The sequence below is a fragment of the Balaenoptera ricei genome, chromosome 10, assembly GCF_028023285.1.
Source record: "Balaenoptera ricei isolate mBalRic1 chromosome 10, mBalRic1.hap2, whole genome shotgun sequence".
Lineage (NCBI taxonomy): Eukaryota > Metazoa > Chordata > Mammalia > Artiodactyla > Balaenopteridae > Balaenoptera > Balaenoptera ricei.
In genome coordinates this window covers 86572061-86584158 of record NC_082648.1, presented here as the reverse complement: position 1 = coordinate 86584158, position 12098 = coordinate 86572061, and the positions used below count along the sequence as shown (strand labels likewise).

General features: G+C 36.3%; 1 protein-coding gene across 2 annotated transcripts in view; it reads right to left on the bottom strand.

The window, feature by feature from the left end:
- Positions 1–12098, bottom strand: part of CHPT1 (choline phosphotransferase 1) — a 34487-nt gene that overhangs the window by 9171 nt on the left and 13218 nt on the right. For both annotated transcript variants that reach the window (XR_009505436.1, XM_059936761.1), the window contains exons 2-4: positions 10404–10551; positions 9984–10125; positions 2038–2122 (exon numbers count right to left, since the gene is read on the bottom strand). Coding sequence is in view for 1 of the 2 variants with exons in the window: in XM_059936761.1 (XP_059792744.1) it covers positions 2038–2122; positions 9984–10125; positions 10404–10551 (375 nt within the window). In the remaining variant the exon portion in view is untranslated. The remainder of the gene's footprint in view (positions 1–2037; positions 2123–9983; positions 10126–10403; positions 10552–12098) is intronic.

Genomic DNA, 12098 nt, shown 5'->3' with positions numbered 1-12098 from the left:
AACTGCCTCTAAGTCCACGTTCACCTTCTAATGGGTACTGGCTGAACAGGTAGCATGAAAGATAACATCGCATCCCTCTAGCATATTTTAGAGGCCTATGTATCCTTGATTCTATTATTTATTCTTACATGATAAGAAGGGATATGAGTATCTCAGGGAATGTTCCTCTACTTAAAAATATGCTCAAAGTCTATTTCTGAGCCTAGTGATATGAACTGTGATTGGCAATTCTGAAACTAAATGCCACAGGGAAATCTCTTACAATTTTTAAAAAACAGACTTAATTTTTAAAGCAATTTTAGGTTCACAGCAAAACTGTACGGAAAGTACACAGAGTTCCCATATACTCCCTGCACTCATACACACATGCTTCCCCACTATCAACATCCTCCACCAGAGTGATACAATCCATGTGTTACAATCCATGAACCTACACTGACACATCATTATCACCTAACGTCCATAGTTTATATTAGGGTTCACTCTTGGTGTTGTACATTCTATGACAATGCATAATGCATAAATGACAAATGCATAATGACAGGTAGACAGGTATCCACCATTATAGTATCACACAGAATAGTTTCACTGCCGTAAAAATCCCCTGGACTTTGTCCATTTATCCCTCCTTAACCCCGTAACTTCTGGCAATAGCAGGTCTTTTCACTGTCTCCATCATTTTGCCTTTTCCAGAATATCATATGATTGGAATCATACAATATGGAGCCTTTGCAGAGTGGCTTCTTTCACTAAATAACATGCATTTACGTTTCCTCCATGTCTTTTCATGGCTTGATAGCTCTTTCTTTTTAACACTGAATACAATTCCATTGCCTGGATGTACCATAGTTTATCCATTCACCCACTGGAGGACATCTACTGCAGGACTTGCTTCCAAGTTCTGGCAATTATGAATAAAGCTGCTATAAATACCTGTGTTCAGGTTTTTGCAAAGATATAATTTTTTTTTTTTTGGCTGTGCCATGCAGCTTGTGGAATTTTAGCTCCCTGACCAGGGATTGAACCTGGGCCCATGGCAGTGAAAGCACAGAGTCCTAACCACCGGACTGCCAGGGAATTCCCTGCATAGACATAATTTTTAACTTATTTGGGTAAATACCAAGAAGCATAGTCGCTGGATCCTATGGTAAGAGCATGTTTAGTTTTGTATCTCTTACTATTTTTACCAGGGTTATATAGCTTAGTGATTAAAAACAGAGTCTGGAATCAGCTCCAGTACTTACTTACTAGCTATGTGTCATTGGACAAATTACTTAATCATTCTAAGACTTATTTATAAAACACAAAAATGACAGTATCTATTTCACAGGGTTGTTCTGAGGGTCAGATGAAAACAGTGATAGTAAAATATTTAGGAACATAGTAAATGTTGAGTAAGTATTAGTTGTTGACTATTGATATTATCCTTATTACTCTTCTTAACTCTCTGGGCATGAAGTTTTGAGTCAGCCAATACTGTAAACTTAGGTTGTAGAGACGGAATAGTTTCTTCATAAATTTTCTGCCTATACAAAGCATGAATTTATAACAGTGGCCTCCTGAGAGTCAACTTTTATCAAAATACTGAGGTCTCCAACCACGCAGAAAATAAAAACACTCCTTAACATGGGAAACTTCACTATAGTAGGTTATAAAAAATGCAAATTAGCAACTTTTCTTTCCTAATATTGAGGGACAAGTTTCAAGCATAAAATATTTTACTGAATTTACTTTTTATGTATCTATTTTATGAGATAAATTTTGGCCTGAAAAGGTAGTTCAACTAGTCTGTTTAATTTTATATTAGGGAAATGGGGTCATTTTCCTTTATGTGGTAGTATATTCATGCATAGGGTAGTATATTCATGCTGTAATAAGGTATATAGAATAGTAAAATTATAAAATGAATAAAAAAGGTTAAGAAATGGAATGACTATTAAATACAACTCCAAGGATTTCTGAAGAAAATTAACAATGCAATCTTTTTCCTAAATATTTTTAAAGTACTTAAATATAAATTTAAATCCTCAGATTTACCGTATAGTCCCACACTGTTGCTCCTCCAAATGTAGACAACACAAAGATGATCACTAAAGCTACCTGGATTTCAGTTACATCCACTCTAAAGAGGAAAGATAAAGAACAGATGTTTGTAAACCAAATTCCTAAATATGAAGGTTAATTAACCTTATATTAAAATCAAAAGATGTAAAAATCTCTATAGGCTTAGTTTATTTTTACCTTTAGTTTCATCACCGAATCATCAATTAACTATACTGTTAAGTGAAAAAGCCTACAGAACAACAATGCGCTTACATATAGGTAAAAAACTTGTATAGCATATATAAAATTGCTGATAACAGTTATCACTGAGATTACAGAAGGCTTTTTATCTTCTACTTTACATACTTCTGCAAAGTTTGAATTTTTTAATAACAATTATGTATTACTCTTGTAATCAGGAAAAACTATGATAATATAAAAACCACCAGATGATTTAAGGCAAATTCTTAAACACTCTCAAGTGAATTTCATTTTAAAAGTAGGGAAAATTCCAACAGTTTTTCTCATTACGTTACTAACAGGCATTATAGTTTTTTGGTTTCCACAGACATTTTCCCCCTATATATAAACATACTTAAACTTCTTTCAAAAACCCACTAAACCAACATCAGTCTCTAATCTGCATCCCCTGAAGCTATCAACTCCTCTCTCCTTTGCTCCAGAAACAGGCTGAGAAGTAGTCCACATTTGTAATTTCCTCCTCTCTTCATATTTGCTGCTTAATCCATTATAGTCCAGTTTTTGGCCCCATTCTATTAAAACTGTTTAAGGTAAACAGTGACTTTTCAATTTGTTGAACGCAAGGGATACATTTCAGTTACTATCTCGCATAACTCCTCTCAATATTTAAAATGCTGATCACTCCCTTTTTCTTGAAATGCTTTGCTATGTTTTTATTGCCATGTTCTCTCGTGATTCTCCTACTTTGCTGGAAGCTCTTCCCAGGCTCCTTCCTCCACATCTTAAATGCTACTGTTTCCAGAATTCCTCTTTTCTCTTTTTAGATTCTCTGAGTATTACATCTATACCTAAGACTACCATCTATATGCTAATGACCTCTAAATCCACTTCTCCTAATCCACATCTTTTTTTCCCAAGCTCCAAATTTTTATATCTGTCTACCTACTTTGCATCTCCATTCGGATGCCCTGGAGTCTTTAGATGCTAGAGGAATACTTATTGTTCTGCAAATATAAGAAATGTAGGGATTAGATGATAAAACAGATCCAGATACAGAAGAAAAGACTTCTCAACTGCGTTATTTTGGGGGCATTTAGAAGGAGAAGGTGAATGGAACATTAACGCACAAGTAAAAGGAAAATGTAATAACATCCAGTATTTGTAAGATCAGTGATGGGCAAACCAAGGCCTCCAGGCTGCATGGAGAAATAGTCAAGTTAGTTGAAAAAGGTAAATGTAATAATATAATGTACGGTATTTTGTGGAGAAAAAGGAAAAGTAATAACATTTACTAAGATCTGTTATGAGTCTTATGAACTATAAATTATGCCTGTTTTTTGGGAAGGGGAAATTGAAATGATTTTTTCATGCCTGTATTGAAACAGTTGGATATTACTATAGGAAAAAGACTCCAGAGCCAACATTCTTGCTACTACATCTATGATTTATTATTAGAATTGTGCACTCTTTTTCCAGTAATAGTGGTAGAATTACATTAAGTTAATCCATAATTTTTCCAGGATATGATTAGTGACCAGAAGCAACTAGAAAAGCTGACAGAAGTTACAGAACAAACTTTCTCTGAACTAAATGACACATACAGGGATTGAGCTAGGAACCTTGGTTTCACATATGCATCATTCACACCACAGATTTTAAATTAAACAGAAAGCTTCATTCTTCCTCTCTGCCTTTTAAGGATAAACTAAATAAATGACAATTCTTTTTTTTTTTGGAAATTTTTTATTGTTTATTTTTTCTCAGTAATTTTTTTCTTTACAATGAAGAATGTTGGTGTTCATGCATGTATGTTAAATGACAATTCTTGAGTCTGGAAAAAAGAAAGCTGAAAGGATATGGTAAAAATGGTGGAATCACTAACAAAATCCTTAAATATCTGAAATATGAAGAGCCAGTTGAAGCTTGAAAGATATATTAGACAAATAAAAGAATAATCTGTATAACAATTTACAAACTTAGAGAACTCATTAGTGGGTCCAAGATTTTAAAAAGTAAATCCAAAGACATAAAAAATCCAAGAAAGATGGATACTGGGGATATGGTGCAGGTACATTCTCAAACTATTATAGAGAACAATCTACAACAGTGCTCTTCAAAGTGTGGTCTAGGGTTTGTTACAGTCCGCAGTAAGTATAGAAATTGAGAGCAAGCATTTAGAAACTTTCATCATAGTCTGATAGAGTAATTTTATATCTCTTGAATTGAATGAAATATGGGGGACTGCATTTTGTAAGTCTGTTTTTTGTTTTTTATTTTTTTAATTGCATGTTATCTCTCCATGATGGATTTGAGGGGCGGGCGGGGTAGAAATTAGTTCTTTACCACAAATATGTGGAAAAATGGACATAATACCATATGGAAATTCTAAGGATTTTGAAAGAAGGGAAAATTAACACTGAGTCTAAATATTCACATGTAAATAACAAAATACCACATAATACAAGTCAACATTGGACTTGGTTTAGATTTTTTAATTAAACTTTAAGGATTGTTTGCTGTATTGAATTGCATGGGAGCAGACCCTTGATACATGGGAGCAAACATGCTATAAATAAGATATGCCTTATCTCACATGGCAAGCATTAATATAGGGACAGATTTTAACTGTAATCCTATAAATTATTTCACTAACTATACTAAGGAAAATACTAATATATCACTGATTAACTTTAAAAAATCCTTAATTAAAAGTTGAAAATTATAGTTTGAGATAGTTATTAATGTTTTGTCATTTAAATTATCTTATTCAAGATAACAAATTCATATTTGTACTAAAATCTATGTATTTTCAGGAGATAAAACATATAACAAAATATCTACAAGTAAAATAGAATAGTATTTCTTTTTCTGTTCTATGAAACAGTATAAAACAGTATTTTTATGGTCATAAGAAAAACAGAATAGTATTTAGTAGCTCTCTTCCTTCTCTGTTTAATTTTTCTTCATACAATTAGGAGAGGCAATCTGCCATGGACCCTGAGCATCCCTGCACGTTCTTGTGGGGTGTGCTAAGAATCCAAGATCCTGAGCACCCTTCACCCGGGCCACTTCTCAGGGCTGTGTATGCAGTGAGCAACCTTGAAGGATGAGGTTACATCTCCCCGCAAAGAGCAGGCTTGCTTCCACTTACTATAAAAGCAACAGATCCCTCAGTGTTCCTCTCCCATAATGCCACCCATCACATGTGCAGGCATTCAGCCAGTCCCACCGCATGACCCCATGGGGCTCGGGAGTGGAGCGAGGGAACCCGGCATGAACCTGAACCTCAGGCTACTGCTTTTGCCCTGAGTTATAAAGTTGTCCTCTGCCTCTGACCCAGGAGTTTTGTGTCTTCTCTCAGCATCCATGAAACATTAACCGGCTTGCTTGGTAGCTTGTAAGGGTAAAATCCCAGACTCTTTACAGTTCATGACACAGAGCACTTACCACTCACTAGCTAATGTGTTATGTGCAGTATTTACTTGTTTAGCTTGCTTTATTGTCTGTCTCCTATATTAGAACATAAACTCCAAGGGGGGCAGGGATTTTTGTCTGTTTTGTTTACTCATATTTTGTTTACTCATGTTATCCTAGAACCTAGAACAAGGCCTGGCATATACCAGATGCTTAATAAATATTTGTATGAATACTGCAAAAATATTTATTAAAATTCATTGTAAAAATATTACATCAGTAGTCAATAACACTCAAATTATATTGACCTTCTATCCTCAAATTTATTTTAACTCAGTTTCTTCTGTATGCTTATTTCCTTATGAAATTAGCTCCTTATCAGTAACTTACTGATTAATACATGACATCTGATTTTCTTTTAGTAAGAGTTACTTTTTAATGTCACTCAAAGTAAATATACAAAAGAAATTGAATTAAATTAAAGGATATGTCATGATAATGCTAACCTTATTACTGAGTACTTCTGTCCTCCAGATTCTGTACTAAGTCCTTTATATACATTATTATTTAATCTTTACAATAACCTTTTAACACAATTATGATTATTCTCATTTTACAGATGAAGAAACTGAAGAAAATGAGGTTAAATAATTTATTTGTGGTCAAACAACTGGTATCTTGGAGACAGAATTTGATTCTACCCAATCTGATTCTAGAGCCTATGCTTTTCACTAGTAAACTTAAAACAGGAGCAATAGTAATAAATAACTTAAAGGGCTTTGAAAATTGGAAAAAAATTAAACAGCAAAATGTAGTAAGTTTTTTAGTCCAATTAAGCTCTCGTTTGGCATATTTTTCTTCAGTCTTTCAGAACAAGGGAAACCATGTTAAGCAGGCTTAAACCAAGAATACATTCATAAAACAAATTTCCACAGTAGATTCTGAGATTGGCCTGGTTTCATATATCTGTATCATTTATCTGTATTCTATAAACACTAAAAATTAAACCTCTCAAAAAGTGACAGATTTTCAGGAAATCCGTCCTAGTCAACAATTGATACTGAGTTTGTAAGCATTTCCAGAGGCTTGGTTGATGTCCTACATACAGATCCTTCTTATAGTGTTAAGCTGGACCCGATGTATCCTACTGAATACTCAATGGCATCTTTACTTTGGTAAAGTGAAAAAATACACGATTAGGACCTGTGCCATACAGAGTAAGTACTTTACATGGTTGACCCCTGGGCACTGCAGGATCTCCTCCAGTCCCTGACATGCATGGTGCTCAACCATAACAGCCATTTCCCTAATGTTCTGAGTACTTCCTTTCCTCATGCTCCTGCCTAGAATGCTTTGACCCCAATCTGTCTGGCATATTCCATCTGCAAGTGACTCATCTTTGTATGTGCAGTTCTAGGCACACATTAGGCTCTCAGTCAATAGCAAATGAGTATAAAATATACAACTGGGCTAGGAATGTGAACTAATTCATTTTAGAAAGATTTTTAATGAAGTTATAAGCCAGAAAGGTAAAGTCTGAGTCAATAACAACAATTAACCAGAACATTGCATTGTTATATTACTCCAGTTTACCATAGCAAGTTCACCATATTAACTAAAATGCGTTAGACTTTGCAAAGCTATGTTTCTGTTTTAGCCTGTTTTAATCTATACATAGGTACAGATTCTTAATTTTACATACTTGCCTTGAATTTTTAGCCTGGCTTTTTTGTTTTTTAGCTGCTCGGCTTGCAGGATCTTAGTTCCCTGACCAGGGATTGAACACAGGCCCCAGTAGTGAAAGTGCCGAGTCCTAACCAGTGGACCGCCAGGGAACTCCCTAGCCTGGGAATTTGATCCTTGGGCTCTTGACCAGTAGGTAAAGAATCAGCTGAAGACTCACATTTTCCATAAAAGCTTTCCTAAACTAATTCAGCCTACAGCCGGCTTCTCCTTACTTAGGATTTTTTCAGTGCTATGGAAACCTAAAGCAGGTCATTTTTCACATGGTTATGGACTGTATTAGCAGTGTCACAGAAGTATTATCCTATCCCTTTAATACAGTATACTATATAGTTCCTAAAATGGACTTTTTAAAAATGCATTTTGTATCCTTCCACAGTACCTAATACATTGATAATCCCACAGTACTGAGCAGCAGTCGTTAAAAGTGTGGGGTTTGGAGACTTGAGTTTTAACCCTGGCTCTACACTTTTTAGCAGTATAAGGAAGTTACAGAACCTCTCTGCCTCATTGGTACAGTGGCAGTAATACCCTTACAGGATTAATGTGAGGAATAAATGAGATAAGGCATGTAAAGCGCTGAGTACAATGCCAGAACCATGCAAGTGCTCAAGAGGTGATAGCTGTGACTATTCCCTAATTTAGAGTCAATGTGGAAAATTGCCAAAGGCCTTCACTCTGCTAAACGATCCATAGTTTTGAGCTTCTCCTTTCATTTATCATTATCAGAGATTTTTTTTCAGAGCTACTGTTTTTCCTGTGCAGCAATAAAGTGTGGCTAAAAAGAATCAGTAGACGGGGAAGCCAAAGCTGAGAATGAGCCAATGGCAGACAGCTATTAAAGGATCAGGCAGAAAGGGAGCTGATGGAAAGAGGGATAGAGAACAGAGTTCCTGCCTTGTGCACTATTTCCTGGTGTCCAAGAATGAGGCATCGGGGCAAATATTACAATGTTATTACATTATCTCATCAACTGTCTACCACAGCTGAGACTCTCATGATTACTGTTGTTGGTGACTGCTGTAAAGGGGTTACCCTTTTTGGACACACAAAAATTTGACCAAAAAGGACCTTTAGATTCCATATCTCATTATTTTATCACATAAGCCAAATGCTACTTTTTTTTCTTTTTAACATCTTTATTGGAGTATAATTGCTTTACAATGTTGTGTTAGTTTCTGCCGTATAACAAAGTGAATCAGCTGTACATATGCTTATATCCCCATATCCCCTCCCTCTTGCGTCTCCCTCCCACCCTCCCTATCCCACCCCTCTAGGTGGTCACAAAGCACAGAGCTGATCTCCCTGTGCTATGCGGCTGCTTCCCACTAGCTATCTGTTTTACATTTGGTAGTGTATATATGCCCATGCCACTCTCTCACTTTGTCCCAGCTTACCCTTCCCCCTCCCTGTGTCCTTAAGTCCATTCTCTACGTCTGCTTCTTTATTCCTGTCCTGCCCCTAGGTTCGTCAGTACTATTTTTTCTTTTTTTAGATTCCATATATATGTGTTAGCATACGGTATTTGTTTTTCTCTTTCTGACTTACTTCACTCTGTACAACAGATTCTAGGTCCATCCACCTCACTACAAATAACTCAGTTTTGTTTCTTTTTATGGCTGAGTAATATTCCATTGTATATATGTGCCACATCTTCTTTATCCATTCATCTGTCGATGGACACTTAGGTTGCTTCCATGTCCTGGCTATTGTATGTAGTGCTGCAATGAACATTGTGGTACATGACTCTTTTTGAATTATGGTTTTCTCAGGGTATATGCCCACTAGTGGGATTGCTGGGTCGTATGGTAGTTCTATTTTTAGTTTTTTAAGGAACCTCCATACTGTTCTCCATAGTGGCTGCATCAATTTACATTCCCACCAACAGTGCAAGAGGGTTCCCTTTTCTCTACACCCTCTCCAGCACTTATTGTCTGTAGATTTTTTGATGATGGCCATTCTGACTGGTGTGAGGTGATACCTCATTGTAGTTTTGATTTGCATTTCTCTAATGATTAGTAATGTTGAGCATCCTTTCATGTGTTGGTTGGCAATCTGTATATCTTCTTTGGAGAAATGTCTATTTAGGTCTTCTGCCCATTTTGGGATTGGGTTGTTTGTTTTTTGCTATTGAGCTGCATGAGCTGCTTGTATATTTTGGAGATTAATCCTTTGTCAGTTGCTTCGTTTGCAAATATTTTCTCCCATTCTGAGGGTTGTCTTTTCGTCTTGTTTATGCTTTCCTTTGCTGTAAATGCTACTTTTTTAAGTACTGCATATCCTTTTTCTATATTATTCAGGTCCCTTATTTTTCTCTTTCTCCTGTCTAATGTAAACTTGGGTTAGTAAGTTGGAGAAGGGGGAAAAAATACAATTATCATCGAATATGTAACTATAACATGAAGAATACCTAAAAGATTAAAATTAAGGTGTAGCATTTATGGATGCTTCAATAAGTTGAAAGGTAACTTGAATTCCTGATTGACACTTTGTCCCCCTAACTATGGATAAATGAAGTATGACAGATAGTGAAAATGAATTTGATTATATTTTTAAATGTACAACTTAAAATACATACTTACTTTCCAAACCTCAACACGCCTGAAACATAAGTCTGCCAGTGAGCACAATAAAACATGAACATCCCAATAAAAGAGCAGAAAAACAACCAGTCAGGATGAGTTCCTAAGCGAACAGCAATTGAAGCTCCAACTGCCATAAAAACTGAAAGAAACAAGAACCATTAAGAATTTAAAATAATTAATTAAATAATTGCCATTGACTGTTTAGAAATACAGAATTTTAAGGTGCACAATCTTGGCGTGAAAATAAGGCACACTAAACAAAATAAATTCCTGAACATACTTTTAAAATACACTGTGCAAAATTGCTTCCAACTGTAAACCAAAACAAACCAAACAGCTCAGTTTTTAAGCCATCATTAAAAGACAAACAAACAAACAAAAACAACTATAGGAAAAAAACCTCCACTAAAAACTTACCTGTGGAAAGAGAGTCACAACCATGGTCAAAAAGTTCCCCTAAAGGAGAACAAGAATTTGTTCTTCTGGCTTGTTTCCCATCAATAGCATCCAGTGACTGGTAGATGAAGAGTCCTAATGCACATAAAAGGTATGTCCAGTACGGTGCCTAAAAAGAAGTGTAAACAATGAAGACTGGTGAGTGACAATAAGCTAGCTTCTGTTTGAAAATAGCTCAACCCAAGCCAAGCGACACATTTTCTTATGTTCACACTTTATATCACCTCAGTGTGTTACAAGGAACATTTATAACCTTCCTTCTACAGATGAGAATTAAATTGAGAAATGAATTGCTCTAGGTCACCTGGGTAGAGTGTCACAAAAGTCCGTACTGTGAGAAGCCGAAAGTTAAATGACCAAGCAAGGATTAGGACCCTGATTTTGATTCTTAGTCCACAGCTCGTTTAATATAATACTATTCATATATGGCACGGATTTGAAATTATTCAGTAAGTCTCTGCTATGAAAGAAGATCTTAAAGACAAACCACAGACCCCAGCTTCCTTTCATGATGGAGTATCAGGGGCTGGATTTACTCTCCCATCTTGTATAACTAGAAAAGCAATAAAATAAATAAAACAACCATTTTCAGACACTGCAGGCAGTGCAGCACTGTGATCCCTGACAGAAGGGAAACAAATGACCTGAGCCCTGTGACTGCTCCAGCTTAGTGCCTATAGGCAGTCTCTAGGCCACAGTACAGGAGTGGGGAACCGGAACAGAGGCCAGCAATCCTGCTGAGCTGAGGAGAAACGCAGCAGAGTTCAGGAAGGTCAAGGCAGCTAGAATCTGTAGGGCAGAGCACTGGAGAGGAGAGGGGCACAAACTGTGGAGATCTAGAGTCTTTGGCTGAGAAGTGACCTGTGCCTAATGAGACAAAACTACTAACCAAGGCCAGGGAAGGAACCACTGGACAGCGCAAGACCACACAATTCTTGAAGCCCACACAAAGCTGGGAATGGTTTATGTTCCCACCAGGCACAGCATGTAAGACCATGTAATACTTAGGGCACTGGGTAGAGTTCTCAGAAGTGTATTGCCTTAGCATTGGGCATTAATTAGCCCTAGACCAAAGGCCCTAACAGATGTAAAATCTAGCCTCTAAAGGATCTGACTGATTCCAGGTAACTTAACTAAAGCCAACACAAAGTACAACATCTTAAAGGAATACCCCACAAAACCCAGTGCCCCAAAATGTAAAATTCACAATGTTTGGCATCCAATAAAAATTACTAGTCATTCAAAGAAGCGGGAAAATATGCTCTACAACTAGGAGTAAAATCAATCAATAGAATCAGACCCAGGAATGACAGAGACAATGAAATCTGCAGATGAGGACATTAAAAGTTCTTATAAATATGCCTCATATGTTCAAGAAGGTGGAGGAAAACATGAAAGACTACAGTGAAACCTCTAGAAATGGAGAGTACAATATTTCAATGTAAAATATACTAGGTGAGATTAACAGCGTATTAGACAGTGCAGAAGAAAAGATCAGTGAACTTGCAGAGTACCGAAAGAAACTACCCAAAATCATGCACAGAAATAAAAAGACTAAAAATAATTGAACTGGGCATCAGTGACCTGTGAGACAACAGTGGTCTAACATATATGTAATTGAAATCTCAGAAGGAGAGAAGAAAGAGGGTTGGACAT